Source organism: Cetorhinus maximus, chromosome 1 (genome assembly GCF_964194155.1).
Source record: "Cetorhinus maximus chromosome 1, sCetMax3.hap1.1, whole genome shotgun sequence".
Lineage (NCBI taxonomy): Eukaryota > Metazoa > Chordata > Chondrichthyes > Lamniformes > Cetorhinidae > Cetorhinus > Cetorhinus maximus.
The window spans coordinates 145066318-145082586 of NC_135879.1; the positions used below are offsets into that span (position 1 = coordinate 145066318).

General features: G+C 40.9%; 1 protein-coding gene across 2 annotated transcripts in view; it reads left to right on the top strand.

Moving 5' to 3' along the window:
- Positions 1–16269, top strand: part of LOC144684305 (mast/stem cell growth factor receptor Kit-like) — a 128137-nt gene that overhangs the window by 51071 nt on the left and 60797 nt on the right. The window contains exons 4-5 of one of the 2 annotated variants that reach the window (XM_078547929.1): positions 10174–10310; positions 13059–13221. The exons of the other annotated variant lie outside the window; for it this stretch is intronic. Of the exons in view, the coding sequence (XP_078404055.1) occupies positions 10174–10310; positions 13059–13221 (300 nt within the window). The remainder of the gene's footprint in view (positions 1–10173; positions 10311–13058; positions 13222–16269) is intronic. 2 annotated transcript variants of the gene reach the window in all.

Sequence of the window (16269 nt, forward strand, 5' to 3'; positions counted from 1 at the left end):
AGCACGAGGTTTCACATAGAGCTGTTGTTCAGCATGCTTTGTTGTCATGTGATCTTACATCATTGATAATGTAGACTGTTCTAACATTCGCCCTTTACATTACAAAAGAAGTGACTGTGAAGGTGATTGAAGAAGAGTCCAGTGCTGTGTCGAACATGAAATTCATTAAGGTGGAGGTGTAAGGGGGTGAAACTGAGGTCTTTGCTAACGACAGATAATTAGAGTGTAAAATTGGAAGGTATTGTGACTAGATGTCAGGGGATGATATTGGAAGAAGGAATGGTGTCAGAGGGAAGAAATATTCGGAGGTGTGTTAGTGCCCATGAGTTGTTGAAGTTTGCAATCCTTCCCACCTGAAAGGTAGAAAATAAATTTTTATAAAATGTTGGATGAAATGAAGGGTGAAATGAATCTGCGGACCAGGGCAGCTTTGAGATAGAGTGAGGTGTACTGTAGTCAACTACATCCTGTAACCCTTCCAAATATCTAGGGAATAGAAGCCCATTGCTCTCCTCCAGTCCTAGCTTAAATCACCTAAGTGAGCACTGACCAAGAATTAAACCAATGACTTTTCTGGTCTTTAGGATCTGCAATACTCAAATTCACACTGTACTTTGAGCGATCAGGGTGAGGAGCACATTAGATCTATGTGCAGCATTGATTGAAGCATGTGAAAATGCTAGACAAAAAATTTTATAGAAACGTGCACGTTACTAAAATATCAAAATGTGAGCTTGTGTATGCAAAGTGTTAGCACCCTAGACAGATTATGTATGCCCAGGGCTCAGTGTTGGTGCCCTGTGTGTGTGCTTGTCAAGTATAGCGTGAGTGGGTGTTGGTGCCCTGTGCTTGCATGTGGCTAGAGAGTTAGGTCCTGTGCAGAGTTTGTGAGCACTTTGCAGAGACTGGATGCCCTGTGTATGGGTACTCTGCGTGTGTATGTGTGTGTGTGTGTGCACCGTGCATTTGTGTGCATATGTGTGTGTGCGTCAGGGCAGGAAGGAGGGGGGTACTTTTGTACAGAGAATGTGTCCCTAGTGTGTGAGTACCCTATGTGTGTGTGTCTTGTGTGAAGGAGTCCTGCACAGAGTGTGGGTGGAAAGAAAGAACAAAATTTCATTTATGTACCTCCTTTCTTGACCTCATGATGCCCCAAAATGCTGTACAGCCAATGAGCTACTTTTGAATGGTAGTCACTGATTTAATGCAGGTTTATAATATGAGTTAGCTGATCTTTGAAACTGGTAAACTTACAGCGATGGCATTGCCACCAAACCATTTCTCTTCTGAGATCTTAATCAGATCCTGAAAGTCAGGCAATCTGCAAACTACAGTTTTATTAAGATAAAGGTGGGCAGCAGGTGGAAAAGGAAAAGAAAATCTGAAGCAGGTATCAACTGTCATTTTTTAAGGAAGTATAATATAGCTGAAGCTTTCACTATTTAGTTTGGGGCTATTTACATACATGTGATGGGGAAAATAGTTCAGTAACAAGCAGTTTAGAATGGTGATTTCTCTGCTGCTTATATTCTGCTCTTATGTAATAAGTGCACCCAGTTATATGCAGTATTCCACAGATCAAACATGTTGGCATCATCAGACTTGTCTGAAATATTTAACATAAGTCTTCATTTCCTCTCGCAGATTTTCCTAGCCCTTGTTTATTCTTCATGATCTATGTAAGAAAAATGCCATTATCCATCTTCCGATACTGGTTATGGTACATAGGGGAATAAAGACAATTCAGGTTCTGTTTTTTATTTAACCTTCTCCCCCACCCCATGTTCCACCAGGCAATTTCTGTTACAAGTTATATGCCATATAGAACAATGGTTAGCCCAGTGTCGAATTATTGCTTGCTCTCTACTTCTGTTGATGTCTTTTGTTGATGAGAAGCTGATTTAGAATTGAACTTACGCAACTGAAGGCATGGAGAAAATGGGTTGTTTACTGACTTCTACAGCAGAACAGAAAACACAGGATCAAATCAGATTCCATCTGGAGTCTGAAACAAACGCTTGCAAGGGCTGCAGTTTGTCCATGGGCCATTTATTAAATGCCTGTTTTACCCTAATGGAGTGTGTTGATAATGGAGCTGGCATGAAAAAGGTAATCGGATCTGATCTACATCCCATGCAGGCTTCTGGTTGTAATTCACAACTCTGTTGCTCTTGCATTTTAAGTCCATCCCACCTGTTGGTTACCTGTTCCATTGCATGGCTCCTCATCGTTATTCTCTGTACAAATTAAACCATGGTGGACATTGTGTAAAACTGTATTCTTAGCAAAGGCTTGCGTGGGATATTATTAGTGGAAGCAACGGTGCAGAGAAATAGCATATGAGATAGTTATGCCATGCAGTGCCAGGAGTAGGGTAGAGATGGCCAGAAGTAATTTTGTGAAGATAAAGGATGCGTTACTAACAAGAAAACACAATCTTGTAGCAAGGAAAATATGCTAGATTCTATCCACTTTCCTGTATACCTCAGAACCTAGACAATAAAGATCTGTGGAAGAAAATAGAAGGTTTTGAAATGTGGATGTTAAGACATATGCTAAAAGTTCCATATACAGAGCATAAGATCAGTAAAGAGGTGCTTGAAATTCCATGAACAAAAAGAACTCTAAAAAGTGACATCCAGAGAAGAAAATGTCAGCATTTTGGCCATTTGATCTGAGCTGAAAAGTTATAGAGATCTCTTCTAGAGGGCAAAGTGGTGGGCAACAGAAAGAGGGGTCTGCCTAGACGTAGTTGGATAATGAAAATCATAGAGTGGCTGCAGATGAGCTACATTGGATATGTGAGGATGGTGCAAGATAGACAAGCATGACATACTATGACAGCAAGATAAAAGCAAAATAACAGCATATCCCCTGGCAGGAGTAGCTACAAGCAGCAGCAGCACAAGCAGTGTGTAATGACTTGACGGACCAGACAGTTTTCAACAAGAAACAGATAAACTTTATTACAGGGAGCTTTTCAAGTGCTACATGCATGATCAGGACCCTTATCAGGAAGCCCCCCCCCCCCCCCCGGCTCCACCAGATTACCCGCACTTAGGGCTTATTGGTCAGAGTGTCCAACAGCATCACGTGACCCCTGATAGACAGCAGTCGAGGCTTCAGTTACTACATTTCCTTCCCCTTTAGTTTTTTGCAGCTTCTATTTACAAATAACATTTGACTTTCCAACAACGTATATGTATATACAACTTCAGGTGATTGAAGATGAAGTCTCTGAGGTGCTTTCCTTATTCGGTTAGAGCAGCGTAGCACAAACGCTTGAGATTCCTCCACAGAATTGACCAGATCAGGAACTGCAGCACAAGATACATCATTAGAAAGTGGCAGGCCAGGGCTTGGCAACTCTACAGAGACATCAGGCATGTCTATTCTACGTTGATCTGTCACCTCAGGAATTGATGGCTTGACGTTAATCATAGGTGGAATAGTTGGTTGCTATAATGTCTCTCAATCACGAATATGGTCCATGTGTTTTTGAAAAATTCTGTCTTCCACTTCCACCTGGAAGGATAAGGGACCAGTACCTGAGACAATGGTTCCAGGAATGCAACAAGGCCCACTTCGAAATTCCGCACGAATCCTGTGTCTCTTACAGTGAATCTGTGGGCTTTGCTATGAATATCGTGATTCTATTTTTGATTACCCTGATTCCTCTCCACCTTCCCCTCTAAGTTTGGAAGCACTAGACTTAACCTTGTGCATAGGTGGTGTTTCATCAATAATTCAGATGGTGTTGTACCCGTAGTCAAATGTGGTGTTGTACAATAACTGAGAAGAAAGTGGGAAAATCAAGTTTCTTGAGCACCTTCAGATAACCTCTTCATTCCAGATTTGAAAGCTTGCAGTCAAAGCATTTGATGACGAATGGCATGGGACTGTTTTAATTTACCTGGTTCCATTTAAATTCACGAATCTCTGAAACTCTATACTGGTAAAGACTGTACTGTTAACAGAAACGATGATTTCCGGAAGGCCATGTATGCTAAAATAATGATGCAGCTTCTCGATAGTTGGCTCAATGTTGGTGATCTGACTTCGCATAACATCCATCCATTTAGAATGTGCATCTACGATCAACAAAAACATGGTACCTAAGAATGGTGCCACATAATCAATATGTAGTCTAACCCAGGAGTGACCTGACCGCTCCCATGGATACAGTGGAGCTGAAATAGGCAACTTCTGTTGTTGCTGACAATGGAGACAGTGCTTGACCATGCTTTCAATGTCACATCAATGCCTGGCCACCAGACATAGTTTCACGCATGCATTTTCATCTTTGATATGCCTGGATGCGCACTGTGAAGCTCTGTCAAGAGTGGTCCTCTTCCTTGCGAAGGGATGACAACTCTTAATCCACACAACAAGATTCCGTCTTGACAACTTAACTCTGTGTTTCAGGCATGGAATGGTCTCATCTCTTCAAATACAGATAAGTTTGACCACCCTTGCAAAACAAGGCCTCGGACTTTTGAGAAAATTGGACCTCTGTTCGTCCAATTTCTCATTTGCTTCGCACACACAGGTGAAGAATTCAATAAATTCAGTACTGTGGGAACTTCTTGTGGCACTGGAGCATGTTCAATGCTATCTAGTAACCGGAGATGACTGAATGCATCAGCATTTGTAATATGTAAGCCAAGATGGTGCATAAAGGTATACCCATATGCAGATAATATCCAAGCCCAATGTTGAATTCTTGCTGATGCTGGAATGGCCTTATCCTCACTGAATAAACCCATTAATGGTTTATGTCGGACACAATGGTGAAATGTCATCCATGCAGGTACTGGTGGAATTTTCTCGCTCTGAATATCACCGATAAACCTTCCTTTTCTAGCTGGGAATAACCCTTCTTGGCTGTGGAGACGGTTCTAGAGACATAGCCAATGGGCCTTTCTGTTCCATTTTCCATTCTATATGATAACACAGCTCCCACACCATAAGGAAAAGCATCACATGTTAATGCCAATTCTTTCAATGGGTCGAGTGTACCAATAAACACGATGAATGCAACAGTTTCTTTACTTTCACAAAGGCTTCTTCCTGTTGTGAATTCCATGACCAATGGCGATTATTTTTTAACAACAAGTGTAATGGTGTCAACAAAGTTGATAAGTTAGGCAAGAAGCAGCTATAGAAGTTGATCATACCCAGGAAAGACTTAAGTTTAGTTACGGTGGACGGTGAGTGTGCATCTTTGATTGCTCTAACATTCTCTCCTACCGGGTGCAAACCCATGGCATCCGCCCTGTGACCCAGGTAAGTAATTTCTGGCATTTGGAATATACATTTTTCTTTCTTTAATTGTACGCTGGCTTCCATGAGGCTTCTTGGCACCTCCTCCAGGTTTACTCCCACCCGGGGAAGTCCTTGCAAAAGACTCTCCATTGTCCTTTGGAAGATTGCACATGCAAATGACACTCCAAAGAGCAGATGAGTATATTGATAAAGACCCTTGTGTGTGTTGATGGTTACATATCCTCTAGACGCGCTGTCCAGCTCTAATTGTTGGTAAGCATGGCTCATATCCAGTTTTGAATAGGATTTGCCTCCAGCTAGCTTTGCATATAAGTCATCGACCCTTGAAATAGGGTACTTATCTAGTTTGGCTTCCTTGTTCATGGTCAATTGCATATGGTTTGGTCAGGCTTAACCACTGTAACTATGGGTGCTGCCCATTCTGAGAATTGGACAGATTGGATGATGCCTAGCTTTTCTAACTGGCACAATTCTGCATCCATCATCTCCTTCAATGCATAAGGCACTGGTCTGGCCTTAAAGAAATATGGTGTCGCCTGACATACCACATATATTTTTGCTTGCAAGCCTTTTAACTTCCCTAATTCGTCCCTTAGCAGTTCAGGAGCCCCTCCTGTTCTCAGATGAAATATTTCAGACCAGTCAAGCTTGATTTTCTGTAACCAGTCTCAGCCCAGAAGACTATGTCCTTTTCCTGTCACTATTATCACTGGAAGCCGGGCTGTCTGCTGCCTATAAGACATTGATACTGTGGAGATGCCCTTTACCTCTATAGATCCTCCAGTGTATGTCTTCAATTGAGTGGTTGTTCGCTCCAGATTCAGTGGCTGGGTACCTTTGTTTAAGTATTTAAATGTGTGCTCTCCCACCACTGTGGGTGGGGCTCCCATATCGACCTCCATTATTAGTGGCATCTCATTGGGGAGAATTTTCTCCCCATTGGGCAGGCCGCTCAGGAGCAGTTGTGGGTGGGTATCTGACCAAACCATATGCATGCGCGCAAAAGAGTGCAGAAATCTCCATGAGGCACGGAGCTGCCTCAGGTAAATTAACTTCAGTTTCAAAGTTGGAAAAAATAAAAACATAAAATTATTCAGAAATACCCCCTCATGTGACAGTGTCACATGAACTGGGAAATGTTTATGAATTTTCATAAAAACTTTTGATTAAGAAAACCTTCATGAAATCTCATCCCGCCCATGGTTGAGGTTTCATGAAAAATGCGAAGACTGCCTGGGCTTTTTGCCTGCCCGCCAACCTTAAGGTTGGGCGGCAGCTTTCTCAATTGCGTTAATTGTTTTATTAATGGCCTTAATAGGCCTTTGACAGTTTGGCGTGCTTGCAACCGACTCTGGCGTGTGCCTGCCAAATGGAAGATCAGAATGACGCACGGTGACATCAGGATGCACGCCCGATGTCACCACGCGTCATTTTATGTGTTGACGTCCGGGGTCCTCCCCTGCATGCCAAACAGTAGATTCTGGCCACTAACTTGAGTTGTGGCAGTGTTAGGTTCAGTTTTTATAGCGGTGACATTGTACAGGGAATAGATGTCGGCATCGGCAGCTTCAGGTTCTGCTGTATTTTTCAATTCAATCATGTTGGTTTGCTGCTTTACGGGCTGTTTCAACTTTGCCCTGCGTTGCCTTACCATGTGACCTTTCTTATGGCAGTAATGGCATTCTGCCTCCTTGAATCTGCAGGTGTCTGGTCCATGGCCACCCCCACATCTATAACAAATTAACCTTGGAGTCACTGCTGAAGTGTTTCTACTAGGCCTTTTCATTTCTCTAACAGCAGACATTGCTTATCACTTCGCTGCTGTGTCTCTGGTTTTCACGTCACAACTGACGGTCAGCTCCCACCCCATATGAAGAACTGCGCCATGTTGTATGTGTTGCAAAGCTTGTGAATGTCTCGCAGCACCTTCCATGGCGAGGGGTATTTCCAGGGTGTGCTTCAAATCAACGTCAACCTTTGCGAGTAAACAGTGCTGAATAGCGTCATCGTGAACTCCACAAACTAATCGGCCCCGCAGCATATCATTTAGTGTGTCTCCGAAGTCGCAGTGTTCTGTCAACTGCTTCAGTTGCACTACATAGGTTGTGATGGACTCTCCTGGGGCCCTAACTCTGGAGTTAAACTTAAACCGCTGCATTATTACGGATGGTTTTGGCTGGAAATGCGTTTTCACGAGGTCCACTAATTCATTAAAGGACTTAGAATTGGGCATGTTCGGGGCTATCAGGCTGCGGATGAGTTTGTATGTCTTGCTACCACATACACTCAAAAGGGTGGCTTTCTGCTTTTCCTCGCGGTAATTTCATTCGCTATGAAATAAAAACCAAGGCGCTCTGCATACTGGCTCCAGTCTTCCATAATTGCGTCATAGGGTTGATCCTGTTGAAGAGTGGAATGACTGGTGAGCATTCTTTTCTTTTCTCTCGAGATTCAATGTACTCACAGTGACAAGGCGAGGTGCAGCGTCAGAGCTGTTTTAACCTCGTCACCAAACGTAATGACTTGACGTAGTGGACAGGTTTCAACAAGAAACAAATAAACTTTATTAAAGAGAGCGTTTCAGATGCTACATGCTCGATCAGGACAGTCAACAGGAAGCCCCCCCCACCCCCACTGGATTGCCTGCACTTAGGGCTCATTGGTCGGAGCCTCCAAGAAATCACCTGATGTTCTTGGATAGACGGCAGAAGAAGCTATACCTTCAGTTACTACACAGTGCCAGGCAAAAGTGAGGGCCAGGACTGGGATATGTATTCTAGTGAATTTAAAAGATATTTTGAGTTTGTGGGATACATATTTACTCACAGAGTTATGGTGTAATATTACAGACTTCTGCTTCTCATTTGCCTATGAAATTTTCTTTGGCATCCAGTGTTGATAACGGAATCACATTGTATATTTTGAGATATGCAAAATAATTAAGGCTTCCTGATTTGGCCTTGACATCTTTACAATGTTGCATAATTGACAGGTCTCTGTTAAAAATGGGTTTCACTTAGCTTTAAAACATCTACAGAATAGGTATTAATTTCCAACTGCCAATAACATTAGCCTGTTTTCTCTAAAAAATATCTTACATTCATAAAATTTGTTAAAGTACATCACAGTTCAAATTTGACACTACACAAAGATTGGTTTATTTCAATATAGAACATGAGGTGCCTCACAACACTTTTATTATATACGTACAATGTACATTTTCATTTCATTTCAAACATTCTCTGGTGCATACAGCCTGAGAGGTTTCGCACAGGCTCCAGCCCCTCAGTGTCCTATGGTGGGATGGCCTTAGGTAGTGACCTTTCCCCATTGAGCCTTTGCAATGGCTGCCCCAAGCTTTAGTATGTCTGTCAGCAGGTGGTAATGGACCATGGAATGTGCCAGTCTGGAACACTAGGTCATCACCACCTCTTTACACTGGAAGACAAGTTTGTTTAATGCTGTCCTGTACCATACTGAGGAACAGAAATAGGCAGGTGAAATGAAACATGAGCCCACAGGATATGTAATCTAGTGTCACAGTTCCCTGTTACAGTGCAGCTAGTCTCTGTTGTTGCTATTCAGCCTTAACTTTGCACATTTTGGAGAAAACCCAATTTTATTTGTTTTTCTTTTCCTGCTATTTTTCTGTCATTAGCATTCTAAGCTGATACTCCCCAATCTCACTGGCACTGGAAGTGTTTCCTCAATCAGAGCCCTGAGGTTGGATGAGGACTTAGACATGAAATATGTGCCCACAAATTGGGAAAACATTGTAAATTTATAAAATTATTCTATCCAGGCTCAGTGCCTCTCCTTGACAGCCAGTCTTGTCTACTCAGCATCGTGACATTGTTTTTTTTTTTGCACAATTTCTTGCCAATATCTTAAACATTAAAGCCCTAAAGTATTATGGTTTCTGCTTTGTTTGGGACAATGCCGACAGAGTGGGATTCCAAACCACCTGAAGCCAAAGACACAAACTCCGTATTCCTAGCATAGGTAATTTTCATAGGCAGGGTGAGCAGGCAGTTCATCCAAATGATAGAACCTCCAACAATACACCTCTCTTTCATTGCTAGCCTAGAATGTGCTCAACTCCACAGTGAGGCTTCATGCCACAGCCTTCTGACTGTTGTAGGAGTTGTGGCAGCTAACAAATAAGCCAAGCTAACTTTGTAATATCAAAGAGATATTCCAATTGCAATTATTTTTTTTCTGGAGCCCATTAGTGAGCAATATAACATTTTAGAAAAGGAACATTTGTGGGAGATTGCAGGTTTGATCTATTGGACATGATACTGGGAGGACCCCTCTGCGTGTAAAAAAGTTGTTGCTGCCTTGAGGTAAGGATAGAAAGAAATTTGTATTTTTTTGCAGAATGAGAGACATTTCTTTGTATTTCCTCACATATGAGAAGAATGTGTGAAACACAGTATTTCATTAAACCCTACAAAATCCCTATCAGAAGGAAACACAATTCCTGTCAGACATGTCTGCACAATGCTGAGTTAAGGAAGTTTGCTCTCTTGTGAATTTTTCAGTAAAATCAGCAAAATGTCTTGTGGAATATGCAGGCTTTCAATATTTTCAACCTTAAACTTTGATTTCCAAATTTGAGATGCAAAGCATATTTTTCAGCAAATATCAGCATATTTTCTATTAATTAAAATAAATATTTAATTCCATTAGTTAAATAAATATTTAATTGCATGAACTAAAAGGTGAAGGCTCACAGTACTTTGCAAATTCAAGTATAAAGTGCTTTCTGTTGGTTCCCAATGGGATGTATATTCACTGTTTTGGAACAGAAAGAGGCAGTTATTGGTGCACTATTCTATGTCAGCAATAATAACTCATAAATAAAGTGTTCATGTAATGTTTTAGTCCCCAAGAGAGCCCCAGAGATCACCGTGAAGATAAATAAGGAGTTGCTGAAGGAAGGAGAGGAGTTTCAGATGACATGCACAATAAAAAATATAAACCATGCAGTAACCGTCAATTGGATTCATCCACAAAGTTCAGTAAGTAAATTTAACATTTGCCTGTAATAAAAACAGAGAGCACTGGAAAAACTCAGCAGGTCTGGCTATATCTGTGGAGTGAGAAACAAAACAAAATCAACCATTACCCAAGTCTTGCTTATAAAACAACATTGTTGCTGCTTGCGCTAATGACGACTCGTGCCATGCACGTGGGAACCAGTCTAGTTGTGTGAAATCACACAAGTGGTGGGGGTGAGGGTTCTGGCCTCGGCCGTGTTGTGCATTAGTGACTTGCATTTTGGTTTAGTCCCCGGGTCAGTAGTGGTCGCGAACCTCACTGGGTCAGACCACATCTGGAGTACTGTGTACAGTTTTGGGCACTATACCTTTGAAAGGATGTATTGATCTTGGAAGGAGTACAGCTGAGATTCACCAGAATACTTCCAGGGCTTGAAGGGTTAGATTAGGAGGAGAGATTACATAAACTGAGTTTATTTTCTCTGGAATAAAAAAATGCGTTAATAGGTGTTAAGATTGAAGTTATTATGATTTTGAAAGAAATTGATAAGCTAGATAAAGAGAAACCTTTTACACTGGTTGGGGTATCTAGGACAAGGGGTCATGACCTTAAATTCAGAGCCAGATCATTCAGGAGAGAAGTTAGGAAAAACTTCTTCATACAAAAGAGTGGTAGAAGCACGGGGCTCTCGCCAACAAAAAAAAGCAATAGATGCGAGCTCAATTCTCAATTTTAAATTTGAATTTGAGAGATTTTTTCTAGCCAAGGATATTAAGGGATTTGGTGGCAGCCTAGGTAGATGGAGTTGGGGTACAAATCAGCCATGATCTCATTCAATGGTGGAACAGCCTCAAGAAGCTGAATAGCTGTCTCCTGTTCCTATGTATTATTAACACAAATAGATAAACTGCCTTTTTCACTCTGTATATAGATTGTTAAAAACACCAGCCCATCTTGAATCAATTACTTCATGTGTTGACCATGTATTAATATAAAAATGATGATATGAAGAAATGAGGTTTGCTGCAGTTGGGAAAAAAACAGGATGGTCTTTGCAAGTGTGGAAATGCAGATTATCACAGATTAATGATACAGGCTGTAAACATGAAAATGAAATAAAACTAGATTGGGGGAGGGGATGGAAAGCACTGGATGTTTATGTGAATAAACTCTCATGAATTTGACTCATTTGATGCCTTCGCTTTGGTCTCTTTCATTTTGTTATTGTTGTTGGCTGTCTTGACCATAGTCACAGGGCTGCAAAGTAAACGAGGCAGCAATGGAGTTACTGAGCTGAACCGAGAGAGATGGGACACAATTTTAACCTACCTACCTGGTTTATGTGGGCTTGTGTTGGACAGCCTCTTTACACCCTGCCTGATATTCTCCACTAACTTCAAAACAACTTATGCAACTCCTTTTATGTTGTTCTGCTGTTATGAACTTCCACTTCCTTCCCACAATGAAAAAGGGAATTACTCAGCACCAAGAGCTTCAGGCAATATTACAGAATTGTTTCTTAAAGGAACTTTGTTATATAACTAGTCAATGATGACTGAATCTCATTCTTTTGGTATCTGAGCACCGTTCCTCCAATCTTTACCGTGTCACCCTCATTCATGGCACCTCATCCTCAATGGCCAGGCTGATGTTCCCATTTTGAAGAGAAATGCTGTACTGCTATACTAATCATACCCTATAGATAGACTAATAGTATTCCATTATTAAATGTAGATTCTTCACTGCGGACCAATTGCACAATCAGCTTAAACCTCTAGCTAAGCTACTAGATTCTCATGAGGTGATGCAGTTTAATGAACTGAACATCTGTAAGCTAGTAGAGCTCAGGCTGCTATTCTTAACTGAAATAATTAGTAAGTTACAACATTATCATCTTGTTACAATCTCCATAGAGATTGAAAACTTTAAAAGTGAAATTATAACTTCCAGTTGATAGCTGAAAGGATGACATGACAAGATTTCAGGGTTTAAGGTTTTTACTGTTGCAAGACTAAAATCACTATTGACTAAACACTACTTTTGTAGGCAAATTATACTTTGAACTAAAGAACCAGTGGGCTGGCAGTACAATTTCGCAATCCACCATCTCCCTGATACATGTTTCATATTAAAATCAGATCCATTGTATGCATTATTAGTTTATGAACAACTAACATATTAATATATTACTTTGTGATTTTAGTGGAGAAATTAAACCAAGTATGTTAATGACGCCAATGAAAAGTCTGACCATATCAACTATAAAAACAAAAAATGCTGGAAATACTCAACAGTTCTGGCAGCATCTGTGAAGAGGGAAACAGGGTTAAAGTTTCAGGTCAATGACCTTTCAACCGTATTGACTCCCAGGCTACTATCTTCTGTTTTACTCTTTCAGTTTGTACCTTCCTTTGCTATATTTTGTTTAAATTTAAATCTACGAAACTAATAGAGAAGACATGCAGTAAAGCTCCTGGACTAATCACTCAATTACCTTCAGTTTCCAAGAGTTTAATAAAGTTAATGACTTAGGCTACCAGCCTTATCTGGAATTCCAGTTGCCATGATTTAACACACTGTAGAACTACATGGATTTATGAAAATTATCCATCAATTAAGCAAAGAAATTCTGTAAAACAGAATATAGTAAAGAATTATGTTTTTGAGGACAAGCTTTGTCAGAGGATGTTAAGTGTACTGTTCACTGTTATTCTGTAAACAACTGATTGCATGAAATAAAACTATTCTCTCTCATATATTACTTTCAGGCAGCTAAAGTGACAACGTCATCCAACAACTTTCCTAAATACTATCAAACTATACGTACATTGTGCATTGATTCAGTGACAGTCAATGACACCGGAAGTTTTACATGTTTCGCCAGAAATGATTTTGGCATGTCAAATGCTACAGTGTTTCTACAGGTTGTAGGTAAAATACTTTATTACAATTCAGCAAAAGATAAATGGTTATGAAATATTGGCATTTGAGTACTTGGGATATGTTTAAAAAAGGTCCATGTAAAGTGGCTTCTTCTTTGCATGAAAGCAAATTAAGTAATATAACTTAGATATGAAATTAACCAAAGTCCATTTGAAAAGTTATTCTGTCCAATGTTATCTAAATGAAGTTCTAAGTCACAAACTAATGTCTGATGAATGTCTGATGCAAAAAAAGGCTGTATTTTGTAACAGCTAATTGTTATTCTGTGGGTTAATGTAGCTTGGATATAACTGTGACTGGTTAGATTGAGTCTATAGCACAGTAACATGAATTTGACTCAACTGGTCTATGCCTTCATTTATGCTCCACACGAGCCTCCTTCCATCTCTCTTCATTTAACCATTACTGTTCTCTTATATTCCTTTCTCCCCTATGTCTTATCTAGCCTCCCGTTAAATCATTTAAGAAGAAGCTAGATAACCACATGTACAACAGCTTCATACACCAGTGTTAAATTTCTCTTTGATATTTAATAGTCATCAACTCTGTGAGTGTTAATAACTTTTATAAAAAAACGGAGAGAAAAAGTTGATACAAGCGCATTAAATGTTCGTACAAAGATATCGCTTACAGTGCTTGCTTATGAAATTTAGAAGTGACTCACTCTTAACCTCTTCATATCTCCTTGCAGCCTCTTTGTGTCCTCCTCATAGTTTTCATCCCCGCCTAGCTCTGTATCATCAGCAAACTTGGATACTTTACCCTCGGTCTCTTCATTTCAGCCATTAATATAAATTGTAAATAGCTGGGGCCCAATTTAATGCTCCTGCGCTAGTGATCCAGAGGCTTGGACTAATGATCTGGAAACATGAGCTCCAATCCCACCATGGCAAATGGGGAAATTTGAATTCAAATAATTAAGAAAAAAAATCTAGAATAAAATGCTAGTCTCAGATTGTGAAACTGCTGTATTGTCATAAAACCCATCTGGTTCACTAATGTGTTTCAGCAGAGGAAATATGCCACTATTACCCGGTCTGGCAAAAATGTGACTCTAGATCCACAGAAACGTGACCCTTAACTGTCATTGTCTTCTGAAATGGTGCAGCAAACCACTCAGTAATATCAAACCCATACAGAAAACATTGTGAGTGCACCTAGACCACACGGACCGTGGAGGTTCAAGAAGGTGCCTCACCACCACCTTTTCAAGGGCAATTGAGGATGGACAATAGACGCTGGCCTTGTCAGTGACTTTCACATCCCAAGAACAAAGAAAAACAGAATTGATCCTTGCACAGTTCCATTGGTTACAGTCTGCCAACTTTAAAATATGTTGTTCATCTCAACTCTCTTCTACCTGCCCATTAACCAATCATCCAGAAATGCTAAGATGTTACCCCAACCCCAAGAGCCCTCATGGATATAGACCTTTGTTTAACACCTTATCAAATGTCTTTTGGAGATCCAAAGTATACTACCTCTACTGGCTCCCCTTTATCCATGCTGCTAGTTACATCCTCTAATAACTGTAATAAATTTGTGAAATGCAATTTTCCTTTTGTAAAATCATGTTGACTCTGTCTGATTATACTATGGATTTCTAAGTGCATTGCTAGGATTTCCTTAATAATAAACTCCAGCATTTTCCCAGAGTGATATCATGCTAACTGGCCTGTAGTTCTGTTTTCTCTCTCCCTCCTATCTTGAATAACGTTGTCACGTTTGCTAACTTCCAATCCAGCGGGACCATTCTAGAATCTGGGGAATTTTGGAAAATCATAATCAGTGTGTCCACTATCTCTGCAGCTACTTCTTTCAGGACCGTGGATGTAGGTCATCAGGTGCAGGGAATTGTTGATTTTCAGCCCTTTGTAGCAATACGTAATTTATTGTGACATCAGCACTCTGAACTTCAGAAACCAGCAGCTCTGTTCTTATATTGTGTTTTATAATTCTACAGAATCTTTTGTGTTGGTGCTAAGTAAATTCAGTTGTTCACTGGTGCAAACAGGACAATGTGATTAGGAATCAAATAGTTAAAAATTCTGCTCCAAGAAATGATGCAGTGGACTGTTTACTGCAAAGCTCCCACTTGACTCCGAAATTCCCGATTGTACTGTCCTGAGACCTTTTTTAAAATTCATTTTATAGGATGTGGGCATCGCTGGCCAGGCCAGCATTTATTGCCCATCCCTAATTGCCCTTGAGAAAGTGGTGGTGAGCTGCTTCTTGAACGCTGCAGTCCATGTGGTGTAAGTACACCCCGAGTGCTATTAGGAAGGGAGTTCCAGGATTTTGGCCCAGCGACAGTGAAGGAGCAGCGATATATTTCCAAGTCAGGATGGTGTGTGGCTTGGAGGGAAACTTGCAGCTGATGGTGTCCCATATGCCTGGCACCCTTGTCCTTCTAGGGGTAATGGCCGTGGCTTTGGAAGTTGTTGTCTAAGGAGACTTGGTGTGCTGCTGCAGTGCATCTTGTAGATTGTACACACTGCTGCCATTATGCATTGGTAGTAGAGAGGTTGAATGTTTGTAGATGGGGTGCCAATCAAGCCGGTTGCGTTGCCCTGAATGGTGTCAAGCTTCGAGTGTTTTTGGAGCTGCACTCATCCAGGCAAGTGAAGAGCATTTCGTCACACTCCTGGTTTGTGCCTTGTAGATGGTGGACAGGCTTTGGGGAGTCAGGAGGTGAGTTACTCACCACAGGATTGCTAGCCTCTGACCTGCTTTGGTAGCTACAGTCTTTATATGGCTAGCCCAGTACAGTTTCTGGTCAATAGTAACCCCCAGGATGTTGATAGTGGGGGATTCAGTGATGGTAATGCTATTAAATGTCAAGGGGCGATGGTTAGATTCTCTCTTGTTGGGAGATGGTCAATGCCTGTCACTTGTGTGGTGCGAATATTACTTGCCACTTGTCAGCCCAAGCCTGGATGTTGTCCAGGTCTTGCTGCATTTGGAAATGGACTGTTTCAGCGTCTGAGGAGTCGCAATCATCAGCGAACATCCCCACTTCTGACCTTATGATGGAAG